General features: G+C 37.6%; 1 protein-coding gene across 1 annotated transcript in view; it reads right to left on the reverse strand.

The window, feature by feature from the left end:
- The window catches only part of ZSWIM8 (zinc finger SWIM-type containing 8), a 53,841-nt gene that overhangs the window by 25,016 nt on the left and 6,622 nt on the right, over nucleotides 1-22,203 (reverse strand). Inside the window, exons 2-5 of the mRNA XM_002193291.7 lie at nucleotides 7,409-7,562; nucleotides 6,143-6,237; nucleotides 3,319-3,491; nucleotides 1,517-1,624 (exon numbers count right to left, since the gene is read on the reverse strand). Of these exons, the coding sequence (XP_002193327.4) occupies nucleotides 1,517-1,624; nucleotides 3,319-3,491; nucleotides 6,143-6,237; nucleotides 7,409-7,562 (530 nt within the window). The remainder of the gene's footprint in view (nucleotides 1-1,516; nucleotides 1,625-3,318; nucleotides 3,492-6,142; nucleotides 6,238-7,408; nucleotides 7,563-22,203) is intronic.

Genomic DNA, 22,203 nt, shown 5'->3' on the forward strand with positions numbered 1-22,203 from the left:
CATTCACAATCTGGAAATGAGGATAAAATAGAATCATGTGTACAGCCCACTCTAATTCTACATCATGTAGTCAAAATATGGGGTCCCAAGGAATTAGAGTATCTATTTCCACTCAAAAAATCTCAAAGACCAGGAATAAGACTGTTCAAAGTATTTGGAGCATGCCTTGCCTTTTTCAAAGGAATTACACAACATAGTTTAAGACATATCTCCTGATCAACCCTAAACTTTTCTGCTGGGCAGCATTCATCAGATTATCTGGCAAAATTGTAATAATTAATTAATCCAGATGTCCCTGATGCACAGTTGGTACATGTGACCAAAGGAGAAATAAACCCTACAGAAAGGAGCAGACAGACATTGACTATCTGAAAGCAAACATGCCAACTCACATGCCATTCAGGTAACAACTACCACTAATAACCTTTCAAAGCCCTCCCCTATTAAGCACCAGATTGTACTATAAAGCTTAGTCTGAGGAGAGAAAAAAATCTTTGCCTGTTACATAATGCAGCAAGAAGCACACACTACTGCCACTCATCTCTCAGAAAAAAAAAAAAAAACAAAAAACAAAAAACAAAAAAAAACCAACCCAGTATTTTTATCACTTTTCTATTACACAATTCCTCTATTTCCTCTCCTAAGACGATTAGTATTTCTGTGGGAAATGTATAGGATGTTTTAGCAATAGAATATCTTAGTGCCCCAAGCACAGAACCGTAATATGAATTTTAGACACATGCTGCCAGTAATCTAACTCCTACTTAAGAGGAGTGTGTTACAAATGCATTGCTGAAATGTGACAGATACCCATGCAGGTCTGTTTTTCTCAATCTCCTTTAGCTGAACCAGCATAAAAAAGTTGCCAAGCCCTTGTAATTTTAAAGCAGCCATTTCACAATCACTTGAGTACTCTTGTCTACTTTGTGCTAACATTTTAGGCAGATGAGAGGAATGACCTGACCCTGAACAACAAAGATATTTAAGGAATGAGAGAGCCTTTGACTAAAAAAAAATGTGATGTCCGTTATACCAAACGATTCTTATGAATTACCAAGAAGCTACACTGGGGGATGTCAAAAGGTTACCAGTTAGGAGCACTAGAAAGTGCCCCCTTAAGGTACATACAATACTTTATATCTGGGTAGTTCTCTCCACTTAGCTAACCAAACACACAAAAAAGAAACAAGCTTTGGGCTGACCTAACTTCTCAATAATCATGAACTGATTTACTGTGTTTGATCTTTCACAAGCTCAGCATATATTAATGCTGATATGAATAGCCACCACTCTTCTTTCTCCTTTTAAGATACTTCTAATCTTTTACTTGGCAACAGACAATTGTCAAATAATACAATAGCAAAACTGAAAAGAGCAAGAACTGAACGCCTTCCCAGCTGTTCACGACTGAATAATGCAACTGGTTATTTTGCAACAAAAGACTTTGTATAAATTGATTCAGAATAAAGATAACTACATTTAACAAGTTGTCAGTCACATGATGGTCCCCACTTACCTGTTGTGGAAGTTCACTGATTAGGTACTGAGCAAATTTTTGCAACTGATCTCTTTGTAGCCGAGACAGAGACTCAGAAACAGGTGCTCGTAAGCACACTGCAGATGCCTGAAGAAAGAAAAGGAGACACAAACTTCCATTAATGAAGCTGTCTCCGTCAAGTTGATGAAGAGTCACAAATACTTACTATGCTGATGCATACCATGCTTGGTCTTGATGGCAACTTTTTTTTCTCTGAAATTATGTAGTGTGTTGCAGATAAGATGCAAATAAGCTGTCTAAGCATTATAAAAACTAGTTTTAAGAGGTTTTTTTTTAAGGAAACTGATGTAACAGCTGTGTTTAAGATCTGTTGTTGCTAGCAGTTGCACAAATACTGGCAGCAATTTCAAAACAAACCTCTAAAATAGGACATTATCCCTTAAGCTTCTGGCAAACGAACCAGCTCTGTGGGGGATTCTGCTTCACAGAATCACCACCATCTCATTTATCTCTTTAGAGTGACTTCATTCAGTCTAAAAATCTCTTTCCATATCTTAGAACAAATTAGATTATAAAAAACCTCACCACCAGCTTCTTAACCTTTTACACTCAACGTAACAAAAACGTCCCACTTAAAACTTAACCTGTATGCAGTCAAGAGCAGTTTGATAATAAAGACATTTCTGATATGGTCTTGTCTACATAGAGCAATATACCTTGGCTTGTAACTTGCTAGTGTCAGAAGTGACTTTATATAAACACAAATTCTTTCACTGTAACTTTTCAGGTGGAGAAAGGATTACAGGCAAAATAATTATTTTTATCTTACACAGGGTCCAAATTTTGAGTGCAAATAATACGAATGACAATTTGTTTTTTAGCTTCATTCTCCATATCCACCTTTTAAAACTCAAACTAAGAATTCAAAGCAGAACCCACTTTTTTGCCAGCTCTCCAGTCCTAAATACAGAAAGTCTACCAATATTCAGATTATTTCACGAAAGTATATTTAAGCCAAATGCACTTGTCCAGTGTGAAATACTAACAAGCTTCAGCAGGTTATTAGAACTTATTAAAAAATCTAGAGTTGATCATAAGCATGTTAGCTCTGTTACAGCAGAAAATCTTCTGTTCTTTTCAATCATCAACACTTAATCCTCTCTGTTTCTCAGCTTCCCAAAGCAGAGGAAATTCAACTGTATGCAAGACCAAAGCCTCAACTGGTATTTCATGTTGATTCTACACATTTTCAACTGAAGTTGGTTAGGACATAAAATGCCTACTTTTTGCTCTATGGAAGGCCACATAGAATAAAAGCAGTCAAAAACATAAACCTGACTGCTTGAAATCTGCAAGTCAAAATGACAGTTACCTCAGTAAGTGTAAAAATGAACTGTTGAACATAAAGGCCAACAGTGATCAAGATGACTTTCCTTCCGCACTCTGATCAAACAACATAAAGAGTGAGCTTTCAAATCCTGTACTTACAAAAACTTTTATTAAAAGAAACTATTGGTGACCTTCCACTCTTTTCAGAGATGAAGAAATAATGAGCGATTTTAGCATTTAAATGAAAAATAGGAAGTGGCCAAAAAGCACTCAGTATCTACCCTTAGAAATCCGCACATTACCAAAGGACAGTCTGCAGTTTAGGGTCTCAGACAATTCAGCCTACAGAGCACAACTGCAAGCAGACATTTGCACAATCTGTAACCAAAAGGAGTGTCAAGAACCGTTTCCCTAAAGGGAATGTGTGTTGCAGAGAACTGCACTGAGGGGAGACTCGGGGAAGGGAGAGCAGAGCTGTGCTGCACGCCTACGTTGTGGATGCGGAAGAGGCAGAGCGCCACGACGTGAGCGCACCACTTGGCCCCGGCGCCGCAGGTGCAGCTGCACGACGTGATCCGGCACCGGTCAAACATCACCGCCACGTTGTACGCGCCCTTGGGGGGCACCATCTGCGGGGGCACCACAGTGGCACTCAGATGGAAACCTGCGGAAATTTGCAAGTCCAAAGTTACTCCTCAGGTATCTGGGGAAAAGATTCAGCCAGCACAGAAATACAGGTATATGCCATTTAAATACAGAAACAGTACGTCTGGCAACAGCACCCATATAAGGACGGACATGGATCTAGAGTCTCCAGTACTTCTTTCTTCCCAACCAACTATGTCTAAACATTAGCAGAGAAGCATAACATGTTGTATGAGACTCCAACATACCAGCTCTTAATACATTAATTTCTCTTATTATTTAACAGAGAAAAGCAGAACTGGATACAGATATCCCTGAAAACTGTCAGGTTTAGTTTACACGGTCAAAGCTAGACTATGCACATATATGTGAGGTGTAACTTCTGTGCTAACTCTGGCAGCAGTGCAAAATGGGCTAGGTGACTTGTTTGGAATTATTTCCAAGTCAATCAATTTTCACAATTTCACAGTCCACTAAAGAAGGCAGCACTTAACCTGAAACACACACTTTCACTTTGTGGCTTCAGAAACTACCCATTTGTCATCAATTATGCACCTCCTTGCAATTTCATTAATACCCCTTTTTTACAAATCATGACCTCAGAAAAAAACCCAAAACCTCTTGCTTAGACTAAAACAATGGAAAGGAGAAATTTTAGAAATAACACTTGAATCTAGCCCGTTAATCAGTAATCAATACAAATAAATTATGACAAAGGACTTTGAGGAGTCTTAGCTTCATGTAGACTCATGAACAGTGCTTATGAGTTGTACTCATAATGCAGCTTCCTCTGGAGATGTTGCTCATTCAGAGGGACACGTATGATCAGGAAAAGGCCAGCAGGAGCATTTGTCTTCTACCCATCTTGAAGGTGCCTATCAGCAGTCAACAATCCTCTACAGCAACAAGTAACAGCCTCAGAACCTCTCTGCTAATCTGGAATTCAGTTTTAATGAAGCACAGAAAGCACTGGGGCATCAAAGTAATAAGAAAACTTCAGTCCAACAGTCTACCTTAAGTAGAAAAATATGGCTTGGGACAGATAACTTCTCCATCATGAGGACAAGGAAGTAGATTATAAACCCACCACTAAGTTTTTATTATGATATTGTGAGATCACAAAAATGATGGCATTCAGAAGTGCATAACCTAGTAAATTTATTCAATTTAAAATAATATGCATAATTTCCCCCTCAAAATATAATCCCCATACTAATACAAACTTGCTCTTACCTTGCTTAACCTTTCTATTTGTCCTGTTCACAATTCAAATCCTCTCCCTGATGTGAGTGATTATTTTGATTAGTACACATAATGCCACCCAAATTCTTCAGCCATTTTAGCAATTGGAACAGAATCAAAACAAAAGAAGGCATTCACACAAAATTACTGCACTGCTTATTACCAGATACAGTTCTAATTTATGTCCCACATTTGGTTAATACAACCCAAACAGTTCAGCTAGTCCTTCTGTTACAGTAAAAGCATCTCAGAGTAATGCTCGAACTTTCACATAAGCAAATTAAGCATTTCCCAAGTTGGAATTGCAGGAATTCTGTTATACTGCAACAAAATAAATATACCAAACGTGTTAGAGAAGACTGGATTCCAGCTCCAAGTTCTTACTATCGGTCTCTTGCAGTTTGTATGTCTCAAAGGCCATCTCCTCTTTTTTGTCTCCCCAGACCTTTATAGTACATGTCCTTTTTATTCACTTTCTGTGGGCTCTTTACCTAAATTTATTCATTTCCCTCATCACTGAGAGTTAAGTATTCCTGGTTCTAACAACTAAACAGGCCCACAGAAGTCTCTGTCCCTCATCACATGAAAATAGAATGATTTCCTAAATTTTCTCCTTAACATTATACAGGTTTTTATATTATCATTTTTCTTATTAGAACAGGCTCGGTTCCCATATACCGAATAATACTCTGATTCTGAAGCTCACACTTGCAGAAAAAAAATCTGCATGGGATTGACACAGCCCACCTCGACATAATAGTAGTCTATTATGAACCTTTATTTCACGTAATGCCTTCTGGTCAAACAGCTGCCACTGAAAAAGCTATCTCAATATTCTTCTTTGCTTCAAAGGTCTTAATGAAAAATCCAGAGTCAAATTCTTTGCACAGATAAGATTAGCTTCTATAGCCAAAAGATATAAAAAGAACAAGATAGTAGGAGACGCTATAAAACCCACTGTCCAACAAGAAGGATTCCTATCTGCCAAAACACTACAGGAATAACGGTCCAATTTATAAAACTCTTTTGTTACAAGAATAAACTTTGTAAACTTCCTCTGTGCCATACAGGCACTTTAGGCATTGATAATTTGATCAGAACACTAGAAAGTCAAATTCTCTTTAGCAATGAGGAATTTAAGCATTATGGAGAAAAAGGTATCCTATGCAGTTTTTTACAAAATGCTAAGACAGATTAAGGATAAGAACATTTCTGATCTTTCAGTCCATTTCACAGCTGACCTGATTGACACCTAAATAAAACACAGCATTTAGCTCAACACATTATAAAGAATACATATGGCAGGGAGTTTCAGCTAAGATGCCAGACAAGCTTGTTTTGACACATGATCATAGCACTGCTGTCCCATTGCAGATATGATGTTGGGACTCTGAAGTATCTAGAGACATGGAGCTGCACTGTTCTTACCTATCTGGAGAGGGTCTTTAACAGCCCTCACCCGGAAGAGTTGCTCTCCTCGCTGGAACTCATCTGCACTGCCATTTGCCAAGCACGAGTACAACCTGCAAGACATAAACAGAACTGTCAGGATCACTCTGGTTTTGAGAAACTTCACAGCATTATCCTCTTTGCTGACATGGCTTTTGAGAAACCCTTGCTATCTGGAATACAAAGTCTAGGTCTCTCCTGCCATTTCAACATTACAATTCAAGCACAAAAATCATTAGTCTCATCCTAACTGGGTTTGTATATAGTCACCAGTAATTTAAGGGATTTCCACCTAAGGCTCCGAAATACAAATTCATTCATAGGCTAAAATTAAGTCTTCATATAGCGTAGTATAGTTCAAGGTCCAATGTTAGATTGCCACAGTAAAAACTCCTTCTAGACTAATTATCTGCATGCTCTTGTGAGGTTTTTTTATATCTGTATTCATCAGAATAATGAGCATGTACAGCCAGCTGGCTTGCTCTATTCCCTAGCAGGTGATCTTATATCAGCACTTCTGACACTACCTCACCCATCTGACACCTGAACCTTAGACAAACATATCCAAGAACTTTCAGCAAAATACTACACTCTTTCTAAAAGAATGTAGTATTACTACTTTGCAACAAAATTCTGAATGTACACTTACACGGGTAGACCTCGTATCATATAAAAGCTTCAGGAAAGCTTAGAAATAGATCTAAAAGCAGAAAAACTTTGACTATGTAGTCACACAGTTAATGTGGAAACATAAGAAATATAGTCATCTGACTGTAACAACTCTGATCACTGATGTATTCAGCAAATTCTGGTTCTCCTATTTACATAAACAAAAGGATTGCACAGTACACTGAGCAAGCCCTCTTTGACAATTTCTGAATTGTTAAAGCTCTGAGTCCAGCAACAGATTCAAACTGGAAAGATGATTTTGTAAGACTAACATAAGGACAAAACTTCACAAGCTAGCCTACTGTTAGCCAAATTAAAGGATGCATTTATTTTGTTATCCTTTACACACAGAACCTAGACATCTACATGGTTTTCCTGGCACATATGCAAGGCAGCTCACACCAGAATAAAACCCCATACCACAGCATATCCCACAGTAATCTATCCATGTATTCCAAAAGGCACATGAGAGCCACAGAAGCACCAAATATACAGGACATCAAAAGGACAATGATTCTCCTCAAGTGAACAAAACCTTTACTTAAGCATCAGTGAAAAAGAATTAGTATTTATTACCTGATATCCTCCTCATTTTCTGGGAAACTCCAGAAGGCGATTCGAAGCTGCAGTTGTTCAGGCACTGGAGGATAAACTTTCTCCACCACCTCAAATGGAATGTGAAATGCAACCTGTTTTGCAGAGAGTTCCACCAATGGGATCACCAGCCCATCTAGAAAGACAAGAAACAAAACACAATTAACCATTCAGAGAACAAAACTTGTGAGAGGCTGAAGAGGTCAAAGCAGGGAGCTCTTCCACCTTCTCTTTTATCTCACTACATTAAAGACCATTTTTCATGGAGAGTTAAAGTCAGCACAGAATTCTTTTGAAGAGTTGTCTCTCAACTCCATGTTTGTTTTCAGCCACTCAGGGTATGGGTACAAATCCCCTTTACAGTCCTTGGTCAAAAGAGCTGCATCAGCCTAGCAGTTTGTCTCCTGACAAAACTGACATTCTTTAGAAAGACTTAAGGTAACCACACACTTTTCACACATTTCTGCTACAATGTGGCAGCAACATCCTGTGAATTCCAGTAGTCTACACAAAAAATTAGTACAACATATATGTACAAGTAGCAATGGAATGGTTATCCAGGAACCCTAGTGTTGACTTTTTTGGACAACATTCAGTATTCGCCTACTTACAAGGTTTTAATTTTAATTAGTATTTGTCAGTTTATTCCCTTCATCACCATCTTTTATATGATATCTGCCTTTATACTTGAAGCTCTTTAGAGAAGCAACTGGGAATTCACATGTCAGTGCAGTGCTGACTACAAAAAGCTTGTGAGGATCTTAACTTAAGGCAGTAAAAGCTTTATATAAATACATTTAACCATCACCTTTCTACGAAACTAACTCCACTTTCTATGTTTTTACCTGAAGATGAAGATTTCTTATCAGGCGACAGAACCCTCATATTTCTGCTTTGCTCTGACCCAGATTACACTTCATACAAAATGCCAGATTTGTATTTGCAAGTACATACATCCCTACTTTACTGAGATCACCTCCTGACCCATCACTACAGCAGCCTTGGTTCCCCCATCTTCCAAACCCTGATGCCAAACCCCTAATTAATTCAGATATTCCATGTTATGTCTCTTCACCTCCCTCACCAGCCACTAAAACACTACTGGAAGCCAGGATGTAAACCAATCTGGCCTCCAGCTTTCCCTCCACACCAGCCTGAAGGCAGCATATCAAAGCAAAACTTAAGCCCTGATGTCAGTAAGCACTTTCTCACCCTCTGCCTAGAGAGGTCCTCCAGTCCCAACAGCTGGAAAGACAGGACAGGAGAGGGCTTTGAAAGTGCATGCACACAGCAAAGCAGCCACCATCTCCCCCAGCACTGAGCAGACCTGATAAATGAAAGGGTTACATAAATATGGAAAAACCCCCACAGTTTTCAAACATCCACATTAATTATTTGTTTTTGCAATGAAATTAGATTCATTAGTCACTATTCCCTTCTCCCAGACCGAGTCAGTCTTTTACCATCAGGGTAAGCTCTCCACCACCAATGATTTTTACTCTATATAGATCCAGTATCTCTTTTACAGTGCTATAATCCCATTCACAAATGTGAGAGAAGTAGATTATAAAAAGAACAACACTGAGAAAAGATGTGTCCCTTTCTCTACAGATAACAGATAAACAATCTTTTAGCAGAAAAGTCATTTCATTTACACTTTTGACAACCAAAATAGGTGTAAAGCTTTCATCAAGACACAAAAAAAATACTGTTTTAATTAGTCCCTAAAAAGTGTTCTGTTTCTAATTAGTGCAACATAGTCAAATTAATATCATTCCTGCTGCTACAGTAGTAGTAGATACCACAGGAAATCCAAATCGAGGCACTCTCATACCTGAAATTACTCTGTGCAATGAGAGATATTTTGCATGGTTTAAAATGCATTTCTTCTATAGAGGTACTCTATTCCGTTATCTCATTACACAATACTAGAAAAGACCTAACACCTAAACAACCTCTACAAGGCAAAAGACTCAAAAAATTACTTCAGTAGTGACTGAAACACCTGTACATCCTTCTGAGAGATGCAAACTTTCAGCCTGGATGGTTTTCCTTTTTATAAAGATCTGGTGCTGGGTACGAAGGTTAGATTAGAAATACTATAACATGAGACCTCCTCATCTGCTCCAGCACAAGTCAGCCAGCTTGATTTTAATAACTGTACAAAGTGAAGTAAGGTAAGGCTGACTTTGCACTGAAGCCATTAACTGATTCATCAGCTGTACTGTGTTAGTAGTAATGAGCAGAAGGCAGGTGGCCAATTATGTGGCATAACTCAAGAGCACACAGCTGAAACATCTTGGGAATAAGGCAAAAGCAGTAAAACCTGGAGGGGAAAAAAACAACCATCTTACTTACAAGACCATGCACCATTGTAAAGTTCAGGATTTTCAATAAAGAAGAGAGATGGAAAAAATAGTAGAAGTTAACTGAAAAGTAGAAAATAATTTGTCAATCATACTCCAAGGGTGAGTGAATTCACAATAGCTACCCTGGCACACATGTAAATGCTAAAATTAAGAAGTTGAACTGCTCTAAGTTTCTAGAGGGTAGTCACCCATGTAGCCAAGGTGAGACAACCCTACCTGCAAGATGGCTCAGAGCAGTATTAGAGGGTCTTTCCCCTTTTTACTCCCATAAAGTCAGCAGGACATTCTTACTTTGGTGCTAAAACAGACTTCAAATACTCTCATCCGAGTCATAAACAAAGAGATCTATTCAAGAAGTTTATTTCTGAATACACAAATCCTGGGTTGGTGGATTTATACCTACTTCTAGGTAGATTCATACTCACTTGTATCAAGAGATATTATCAATAAAACACTTATTTATCAATAAGACAAAATATACTCTCAGGTTCTATAATAAATATTTTTAGCAAAGAAGAAAAAAGGAAGTCTGCTAAAGATGTAAAGGAGAAAGCACCACAGCTGCTTCTCCTCATAAAGCAAAGATAATTATGGGAAGGAACACTGCAAATTTAATATTAAAAAAATTAAACAGCAGTGAAGTCAATTCTTGAGATAAAACTATCCAAGGGAGAAGACAATTTTACACTGTGGAGCAAAACTAGCAAGCATCACCATTTGCTCTTGGAAGCAGACACAACCCAAATAGAACAAAAAGCACATTTCAAGTCTTGGAAGTATAGAGTCACAAGTAAAGCGTAAGCAGCCTGAAACAATTCTCACAAGTTAAATTACTAAGAAAACCCAGGTCTGGAAGGGATTTTGAGAAGCCATCTAATCTATATCTCCTAACTAAAATGCAAGATCAAGCATACCTGAACCATTCTGAATGAATCACACCTCATTATTTACTGCCACAAAACAAACAGCTTTGATGAGGACTATCCTGCCCTTTTTGCTACTGTTTTACACGAATTACAGGTTTGATTTTTATAGCCATTTTGTAACAGTTGAAACTTTATCATAGATGTAATTATCCCTGCTGGAACAACAACACACCTGACCCCAAAACAGCCAACACAAGCTGTGCACACAAACCTGCATTTTCACCAGCAGAACAACTTCTCTACCAGCAGGACTTACCACACAGAGATGAATGTGTAGCAGTTGCTTAACCTTTCCTATTAGAGAGTAGGCTGTAATAAGGTGCAGCCAACAATTACTCATAGAAACAGATCATGTTCAAAATGATGTAGCAGTATTCCTTCAGCACAGTAACCAAAAAACAGAGAAGAAACAGCTTGAATAATCAGCAGAACATGGACCATGAGAACACCATAGAGCTATTAAAACACAAAGAAAAAACAAGTGGGCTAAACACTGAATATATCTGTTATCAGGTTATTTCCACTGAGGAAATAAGGTTATTTACTTTCATCTGATACACATCATAAAAGTAAACTATACATACAAGTGAATGAATACAAATGCAAGTAAACAAAACTCACAGCAAGAGAGAAGACACAGTACAAAGACAGGACACATTGCTTTCCCTAAGTTTAGAAAAATGGCACGTTAGACTGCACTATCTTTAGATGTAGATGAGTTTACAGCTTTGATTTTACAGCAATCCCTGGTCCCCATCTGACCTTTCCCCTCACCTTTCTCACTGACTTCACTCCTAAATGTAACAAAGAGTAACAAAGTATTACAACTACACACAACAAGAAGATGAAGAAAATTATGTGAATCACCTGTGATGTCAAAAGCTAGTGAGAAGAACAGTAAAACTAAGAGGAAATATGCAGAGTTCAGTCTTGACTGGTGAAGGAGGTATGCGGGGGGGGGGTGTTACAAAATCTGTTTTACAAATTTCATTTTAAAAATAGTAAATAACACATTGCTTTTTACAGGATTTCCCATGTAGAAACATAAAACTGTTGCTGTAGAATGCATGTAGAGCATTTCTGCTTAATTTAAGTGCCTGTCAGTAAAATGCCCCTTGGCTTAAGTCAGTGATACACTGTCTTTCTGATATCACTAAAACCAAAATGTGCTGAGAATTCTCAAACAGGCAAGCAGAGGAAGTATTGCATTTAATTGACATACCTAATCCAACTCTTTAAAAATATTTGTTTTCTTACTGTTTTCTGTACATATCCTTCTAAAATTCTGCTGTTGGTTTTAGTTTATTCTCTTGTTCTTTTTTTTTCTTCCTAGAAATTTATTCTGAGTTTATGCCTTTAAGAAGTAGATGCCAGAGAAATACAGTCCTTCAGGGCTCAGACTTGGCAAGAAATATCAGAAAACATCACCTTTGTCTTCAACTCTCCAATACTTGAGGGTGAAGGCTGCGAATGTATTTTTAAAACCGTTTCCCAAGGTGAATATTAATTAAAAGGCTTATGTTTCATTTTGCACAGATGTATTTGTTATTTCAAATAAATTATATATCCAAGGTATTTATGCCATTGTTTATAATTCTTTTTCTTCTTCCATTTTACCATATAATCAACATTTTATAAAAAGCAACATCTTATAAAAATCCATCTCTGAACTGCAGATAAGCCGCATGGTATGTACCAAAAGCATTTTGCCAAAGTCTGAAAAAGATACTTTCTCTTCCTTTAAAGGTATTTCTCATGCAAAGCTCCATCCACGAGGCACATGAATTTTAGTTCCCTATTCAAAGAGGTGTTAATTAAGAGCAAAACTGATTAAATGGGTCACAGACACACCATCATCAGTTGGTTTTCTATCACACTAACACTTTGCCTCGTTAAGTCCCACCCCTACAAAGTCAACAAAAAGGGAACATCAGAAGTGTTGAACATCCTTGCAGCCTACATAAGCAATAAGGGTCACAAGACACATTTGTGCTTGCTTGCTGCTCTGTGGCTTTCAACCACAGACTTGTGAGATGAGTAGTGAATACTTACTATACAATTTCCCAAATTTCAGGCAACATTATTAAAAACACAGCCCATCTATAATGCACTAGTACATAATACATAGAGATGATGGAATATTAAGTGCATCCTTGAATAGTCTTGGGATTACAATCTTGGGAGTAAATCAGACTAAGTACAATTAAATTAAGGTTCATGGTCCAGTCACAGACAGGACAGCTGTGTTTCCAAAGAGATAAAGGAAAAGTCCTCCACCTAAGTGTACGAGATTTTTCAACTACTCTGTGCCTGTAAGACTTGGAACACAGGAAGTACTGAACCACAACCACCAAGCTCCAGAAGAAAACTAAATACTTAACATAAAAATGCAATTGAAATAACTAAGATAAACATATGAAAGAAAGAGAGGTAATGTCCAAGCACTGAAAACAATTGAACTACTTACCTTTAAATACCCATACCAAAATGGGTCCAAGTAAGGGGAGAGAGGATTTGGAATAGAAGAGTGCAACTAAATTGAACATCATTAAAAACTTCCATTGTAAAGGCTCACAGATGAGCACCTCTGAAGCTATACCATATAGCAAAAGACAGATTAGCTACACATATGCTGAAAGTAGACCATCTGAAGAAGCACTGCAGATAATGAAGAAAACTTCACTCAGGATGCCCTCTTTCAGGCCAGTATTCAGATACTTACAACTAGGGATTCATTTCCCTTCAAAAGATCATCAATCTCTCAGCTGCATATGATCTCTTCAAATCACACAGCTGGTCTCAGTGGTGTTCAAAGAGAACACACACATCACAGACTGCTTCAGCTCAGCTGGAGCTGCTGGGTTCTTACAGGAGCCCAGCAGACACCAAGAAGGGCTACCACTTTCTTGCCCCACATACAACACACGGGAACAAAGCCAACAGGCAAGCCAATGGGTGAAGACCCTGAAGCTGAACCAAGACCCTCCTGCATCAGAACCTGGCAGCTGAATGGACACAGGGAGCTCCATCTGCACCCACTCATAGTCCAGCTTGACTATATGCAGAATGAAGCATGTGAAAACCAGAAAGCACAACTCCATATTCAAATACTGATGCCCAGCTGTCTTCAATTAGCTGTTTTCAATTCCCCTGCTTCAGTTTAATAATTCCGTGCCATTTTGTACAAAGGGAAAAAAGCCACAACATTCCTTTGTAAGAAAAACCAAGCAAACCACAGTATTGCTAAAAAGTAGAAGTTTTTCTTTTACACGTTAAGGAAGCTAATGCAAAGATACAGGTTTCTGATTCCCCAACTATTTGTGCAGTATCAATCTTAAAAAATAAGCAACTTCTTTACACTGAAATACTTGCTGTACCAAACTATAATAAAGTTTCAGCTATTTGTTTCTCAGATACTACGCACTCCAAACAAATTCCCTGCAAAACACCTCAGTACTCACAAAGCCAACTGCAACAACAAATGGAGAACAGCCTTTGGTGGAATTCATCTGTGTGAGTTTCTCACTGTGACAGAGTAAGAGGGTTAGACAAGACAAGAACAGGGATCAAGTGATGGAGATAGGATACTACAAATGCTACTGCTGATTATTATTAATCAACCTTGCTCAGAACACAGACTAGAGGGAACGTTTTGACCTCAGGGCTCCCTTGGTTTTGTTTCCTCTTAATGTTTCTGTACTTTCAAAATATCCATATACTCATGACAAGCAGGCACAACTAAACAAATGATCTAGCAAAAGCAGCAAGGACAGGACACTGTAATGCAACCCTCAAGTATTTCAGGCAATTAGCCACAGGAAAAACTCTAAAAATATGGTTTTATCCAAGAGGCTTGTATGGCAGGATGATATTCTCATCATGGAAGAATGAAAGTATTTATATACACACACACATATACACACATTTTTTAATAATCAGAAACATATTCCTAAAGAGAACTAAGTGAGCAACAAATTAGCAAAATGCTCCAGAGAACAAAGCAAGAGTCACTTCAAATCACACATACATTTGTTCACAAAAAGAAACCAAACAAGAAATAGCAGGATTATTTGGTTTTATTTTCTTTTGTCTATGCAATTCACTCATTAAATATGCACATTAGCCTTCTTACTGCCTGTAAATAGTGCAGAACTCTCAACTAAAAATTTGAGGTTTTTTTAAATTTACAGACAAATCTGCTTCTCTTATTTGCTTTTATCTTTCTCCCTCTCCATTGCTACTACCCCCATGAGCTTACTAACAGCACTAAAACCCTAATGGGATCTGTGTTTACAAGACATTCTTATATCTCTTTCTTCCTCAGCAAGAGTTATGCAACTCTATCTGATCACATAAACATTTTGCAGCAGTGAAATGACATTGAAAATTATGTCAATGAGTTGCAAATGCAGAGATACAAGACCATGTTGAAAGCAAAAATAATTTGGGGGAGGCCTACATCAGCCCTAAGCCACACAATGACATTTTTATGTACAAAACAGTTGAAAAGATGAATAAGCCACATAATTTTTTCATTAGCATTTACTGCATAAGACTGATGAGATTCATAGCCACAAACCATTAAAAAGACAGATCCCAGATGGGCAGATTACAGTCCAGAGTAGGAAACTTCACACTTAACAGAAAACTGCAGCAACTATTGCTACACAAATTTCTTTACAGACATCACAACATTTTAAGAATGGTAGTATTTTTAACCTAATGCAAAAAGGGTTGTTTTGTCACAGGAGGGTGTCCAGTTCACCCACAAAGTCTCTGCTACTTGCAGCAAAAGCCATAGCAGAGTCAAATTTCATCCGAATTCAATTTCTGAAAACTGCTTAACACTACATCACAAACAGCTTGTATGTGCAAGTCAAAATATTTTATGGTTCAAATTATTTTTGCTTGCTGGATTTGGATTTCCCTTCAAAATGAGAGAAGTATATTATTTTGCTGAAAGCCAAATAATCCTGGCAAATATCTCCTGGCATCATGACCTCCAAGATTAAGACAGTTTAGGAAGCTATAATTAGTTCCTTCTATAAGGCAGGCCTTAATATACATTAAAATATGAGAAAAACAATACTTGTATTTTATTTGCACACAAGCCTTGCAGAATACAAATGATTGCAGATTTAGAGGACTGAGTGAGTAGGGGGTTTTTCCACATGTCAGTAGTTTTAAAACTGCTTGCAGTTCCCTTCTGCGCATTTCTGATAAACCCATTTCACTATGTTTCTCTACATTTCCTCTCTGGATGCACAAAGAGTTAAAAAAACCCACAACTGAAAATCAACTGACTCAACTTTGCTCACCTGTGAAGAAATTACACTACCACTGTGTTAACATCAATCAGAGAGACTAAACCTCAAAACAGGTTTTGCTAATGAACCTGAGCACCTAACAGAGGAAGAATGCCACACTCAGCACGATTCCTGCTGTTTCAATATTAGACTGAGTTAAAATTATTTTATCTTTAGCTCATTATTTTTGAAGTTATGTCTTTAAGCATTCCAGTGTCATGCCAACTCCCGGTAACACCTTCGCTTGACTTCATGAGACTAAAAAAGCCCTAGAAAAAGAAAGCTGGTTAGGTTTTATAATGGTAAGCAATAACTGACCAGAGAACTAAAACTCAGAAGATACATGATGTGTGTTTAATCCAACATTAAGAATTCTAACATACTAAGAATTTAAAGAGGTGCATGTCTGAAAACTTTCTGCACTCTGAAGGTCAGCTGGCTGAAGAACAGATTTCCCTTCTCTTTAAAAAGCTCTCTTCCTTATGTCCTTAAAGCATCAAAACTACAACATTTGTACTATATTAGAAATCAGATCTCTACAAAGAAGACCACTTTATTAACATCTTCAGAACTACAGTTCAAGGAAAATGTAGAAAGCTACAAGTTACATTTGGTAAGAAATAACATGTGTAAAGAGGGAGGGGGAAAAAAATGCATTATTTGTTTCCATGACTTCAGGACAAACACCAGCACATTCCTCCAACACTAACTTGAAGTCCTAAGATCCTACTCACCTATGTTCTGCCTAACATGTCAAGATTTTGCTGCAAAGGCAGAAAATGCACCCACAGAAAACATCTGCTCTGAGAAAATGTAAGGACCTCTTCAAGCACAACTCAAATCTAGATCAGAAAGGTGTTTTTTCCATTTAATTTCATGATTACTCCTATGCAATAACTGAAAATCTGCACAAGGCTATGTTAATGAAATGGGAATATCCTATGGCCTTTTTTTCAACTCTCAGCTACTCTAATATGACTGAGATACCAAATCTCTGATTTAGCCAGTATTAGCCAGGTAACGCAGCATTCACAACTTGACAATCTCCTCTGAAAATCAGACAAGAAAATTCTTATAAATTCATTCCATAAAAAGAGCAGCCTGGGCTACCAACTGACAGCTGCTAGAAATCCTAAAATAAACAGCAGATTTTTGTAAAGCAAGACAGACAGTGCTACAAAACACTGCATTCATTCCAGTGCTGGCCAAGGTTTCATGACAAATTGGGCAGCTTGCATTGAAAATAAGTCCACAGCTGATGAAGCAGATTCGCTTCAGGCAAGTAATTTCCCCTGCACTGTTAGTCCTTGCTCTCTCACCCTGTGCAGAAAGAATTCTGCACAGCCAGGATTGTGCATTCAGAGCACAGACATCAAACAGCTCCTGCCTCCTGAAAGCAAGACTCGGTGTTACCAGCTACTCCCACTCCTGCCCCACACAAGGTATTTAGAAAGCACAGAATTCCAAATTCTCTCTAGTGGCCTATGACCAAAAAAAAAAAGCTAAAAATACCGACACAGACCACATATTTTTCTGAATGTAGATGATGGAACACAAGTGTAAATCAAAGTCTGACTTCACCAAAGCTGAGAATCAATCTCTATCAAGAAGTATTGACATGTTTTCAGACACAAAAGGAAGTTATACAAAACACCATGCAACCTCCACTACTTATTGTGCTGTTCTCTACAGCACCATCCTTAAGTATAACATGCAAAATTAATTTCTAACCAGTGTTTTTCAAGTGTCTAAATAAATGCCGGAACAGTATCACTTGGCCTCCAAGTGCCAAATGCACTGGCAAACACTGAAGAGCTGCATTTACTGAATGTATCAGCATGACATGAGACCAATTTTTGGGGGGTTGATGGGAAAGTTATTGTCTGAAAAGAATAAAGGATAAGGCATTCTCATGTCTAGAGTAAAAAAAATAATTAAACAACTGTCAGGAACTCGAAGAAAGCATCACCTCTTAATATTACCAACTGGAAACCAATAGAGGTTGAAATATATATTTCATAAATATGCATAAAAAGAAGTTAGATATCTGAATTATTTCCAAAAAAATCTTACTTGATTCCTTTCTCTTCCCTTTGGTTTTGTAAAAATCTCCCCAAATGTGACCTCAGGCTTTATGCGGGGTTACAGACCTCAGTCAGCAATGTCCTTCAGTAGCAGGCTCTCCAGCACAGTTCCAAGGCACGGCAGAGCAGTCCCAGCCACTCTGAACCCCCCTGCCGGACACAAGCTTGCAATGCTGGCAGCACCTGCCCTGCCTTAAGCTCTCAGTCCCTAGTAATTACATTTTCTCCCACTCAAAGTAAAATTCACCTGATCATTAATTAATAACCTACAGCTGGAGAAAGTTCTTCTTCTAACAAGAAAAAAACTCCCTCCCATTTTCCTCACGTCACATGTAGGGAGAAAATGGGCAAAACAAAACTGGGTAAAAAGGCACATATGAAGCAAGCAGGCATCAGAATGTTACAAGCATGTCTCTTATTTTCATTGCACAAAAATAATACCTAAAGCATCCCTGCTGTGAGGCACTGATTAACTGCAGTCCATTGCATGAATTTGGCTAGGGAAAAGAATAATATCTCCCAAGATCTCCCTAATATCACAAGACTGAAGCAAAGTCAACCATCTTCTGAAAATGTCCACAGAACACAGCTCCTATTCATTACCAGATAGGCAAAACAACTCCCTGTACTTGAGAAGGATAAGCAGCTTAGCTGACCCCATGCAGTACTGCTTTAAATGCAAGCAAGTAGTATGTGAAACTTTGAGATATTTTAGGTCAAATACAACCTTCTCTGCAAGACATGCATAAAAGGCCTAATTTACAAATATTTTCAGCTGGCCCTCTGGTAAACAAATTAACCACTTACATTTCTTTTTCCTCCCATCTCAGCATTCACGGACCTAAATATGAGGTAAGAAATGAAATTACAAAAAATATGCAATAGGAACTGTAAAGAGCTCAGGAGAATTGCTAAATTATGCCCTATAGTCTTCAAAAATGTATTAGCTCCTCAGAAAAATGGTAATTTCATTTGTACACCTATTAATTACATACCACCTCCAGGACTACCAAGAAACTTCAGTGTCAAACCCTGACCAAGTATTTTTAGCAATCATTTCCTAAAAGCATGGAACTTGGACACTCAAGCCATTATCAAACTATTCAATTAGCCTTGAGCATGGATTAACAAGATGTTGGTGCACTCTCCAAAGGATGAGCCAGATGTGATTTTACCACATAAGAATTCCAGTACAGGGACATTAAAAAGAAAATAAAAATCAGTCACAGGAAGAATCAGTCTCAAGAATCACAACTGGTGATACACAAAGTCAGGCAAATGGGAGCATATGCAGAGAACAGTAAGCCTGAAGCAAGACACGGTCAGATTCCATAAGGCCATACAGTACCCAATATTCACAGGTTCAGAAATGTTTCTGTACTTCAACCAAGAATCTCATTTTGTCACACACATTGACAAGATGCCATCAAGAACAGCTCTAATGCACACAGGCATTATTTTAATGAATATCTCTAAGAAAGGGTCTAGATGGTATCTTGAATACTTTTATTGTAAGGTCAACTCAATTTTCTTTCCTTCTGACTAGGGAGACAAGCTGCTCAAAGCAGCATCTTTAGAGATCTCAAGTGTAATGAACAGAAAAACCACACTTAACTTTTTCCACTAGTTTATCTGCGGGGGGTTTGGGGTAGGAGCAAAACTAATTGCATTTTAAAACATTGGTGTTTTTATGTTCAGGTCTCCATCAGCGAATTATTCATGTTTACCAGTATTTCTGGATAGCAAAGAACAATGACCATCTGCTTAAATTTTTCATCTCTCTAAACAGAGGAAGAAACCAGACTCAATGGCCCAGGTATTCACCTGCCTACTGTGCAGTAATTCATCACGTAAAATGTCTTGGGAGAAAAAAGCACCCCTGGATGTCTCCCTGTAAAGACTAACTGCTTGCAGATCAATTCTGGGTAATATTTCTTTTATCATGCTACCTATTTATATTTTTGCAAAAAAACAAAGGTGGACTTCTTTTTTTGCATTGTATTTGGTCTCTGAGGTCCCTCTTGTTCCTTCTGTCAACTATGTTCTCCCCTCCAGCATCCAGCTTTTCTCCCACAAAAGGACAGGATTTCTTCTGTGGACAGATATTTTTCTTCCTCCCTCCCTCCTGTTAATTTATCCTTTCCCTTTCTTTTACTTGCCAATTTTTATCCCACAAGAGAAAGAAGCATGAAAGCCCTGCTATATGTCTTAGAGTCACAAGATAAACCTAAAAGACAAAAGAAAGGCAAAAAAGTCACTGAGACACCAAGAAATAATACTCAGGTCCCCCTACTTGCAGCAGCTGAATGAGAATGTTAAGTTTTTGTTAAAAGACACTACTCCTGCAATCTTGTCAGGTTTCCTTCTTTTATGGAAAGAGAATGTCTTAACTTCCATTTTTTTTCTCACAACAGCAGAGATTAAGGTAAATACAAAAAAACAACACAAGCTTTTTCCAGCTTACATATGATCAGCTTTTGCCTAATTGATACTGGTAAATCCTGACACCTTCATTTTTCTTAATTTTTCTTTTCATCCAGCATCCTAGAAACACTAATGATGATTCATCGTAGAAGGAATATTTTATTAAAACCAGGTACTTTTCACAGCATCACTTTTCTCAAAACACATAATTCCAGAAGATTTTAATTAATAGGTATATTGCAACCTGAAAGAGCTCCTTTGTTTCACTCTTTTCAAATACAGTACATTTCCAGCTGAATGGAAGCAAATATAGATGAACTAAAAATAATCAAAACAGCAAAGTTTCCACAAGTCTTGCCCAAAATGTTTTAAGCACATGGGGAAATGTGGTCAAAGACATCACTTTGAGTCTTTTCTGTTAAAACTGCTATATAGCTACCCACAGCCTTGCCAGAAATAAAGAAGAAACAAAGAAGAAAAGATGCATCAAAGAACACACAAACACAAAAAAAGAAAAATGAGAATCTTCTGATTGGTAATCTTATACTTAACTGTTCAAGACTACACAGCTTCTAAGGAGAAAATTTAAAAATGTGTCATATGGTATTTTGAAAGCAGAATCAGTATTTCAAGTATTTTGTACATTATGCACCACTGTTATTTAATGTTTAAAGAATAAAATTCTAATATTTTACCTAGTTGAAACCTATGTGCTTTGAATTTTACTTTTGGAGGGTTTAGAAGGCTGTTACAAACCAGGAAGAGGGAGGAATGTGCTTAATACACATAAAGTGCATTAAAATAAAATAAAATAAAAAAATACTTCTAGCCATGACACTATTTTATATTAGTCTTACAACTGCTTTACATTCTTACACTTAGATAGCTAATACAAAAAGTTATCGGTCTAAAAGGAGCAAAGAAATTTTAAAGACATTATTCAACTTAAAGTACCAAAGAATAAATAGGTTTTGACTCTTTGAAAAGTTTCTTATAAAAAAAACAAACCAAAAAAAGCTTCCAAATCAATTATTGATATTCTAAATAGACAAATATGTAGTCCAGAAGTTCATTAAAGCACGTAAACATCTTCTGAAACTGTACATTCCTTTTTTTTCCTCCGGAACAAAGTACTGTATATAAACTAGGACACAGAATACTTAAGAGGAGATGCTCTTTGCTCCTGGTTTGTAACTGGCATAAGAGACACTGTTCAAATCACTGATGTCCATTTCTGTTCCCTCAAAGATATTGCTGGGAGAGGGAGAGAAGAGGGGTTGTGAGTGTTTGTTTAAAAGACTGCAAAACAGAGATTTCAGAGAGCGGGGAGAAAAGGGCCTGGCCACAAGTCAACATGAGTGATGCAAGTTCTACTCCCACAACTCATATGCTGAATGATTTTTACTTTGGATATATTAATATCTCTAAACAGACTTTCCTAAGTTTGATCAGTTGACTTCTCATTTCTTCCTTCCTCACTAAAGAAATACAGACTGTACAGAAGGTACTAATTTTCTGCATATAGGTTATGCTAGGGATTTGTTGCTGTTCCTCAGACTGAACTGGAACTCCAAAGTTGTAGACTTGCATATTAAATCACACTTAACTGGTGGGTCTTCAAACATACAGATAATTTCACCATACTGTGACTAGAAGTAGCATCAAACC

This window comes from Taeniopygia guttata, chromosome 6 (genome assembly GCF_048771995.1).
Source record: "Taeniopygia guttata chromosome 6, bTaeGut7.mat, whole genome shotgun sequence".
Taxonomy (NCBI): Eukaryota; Metazoa; Chordata; class Aves; order Passeriformes; family Estrildidae; genus Taeniopygia; species Taeniopygia guttata.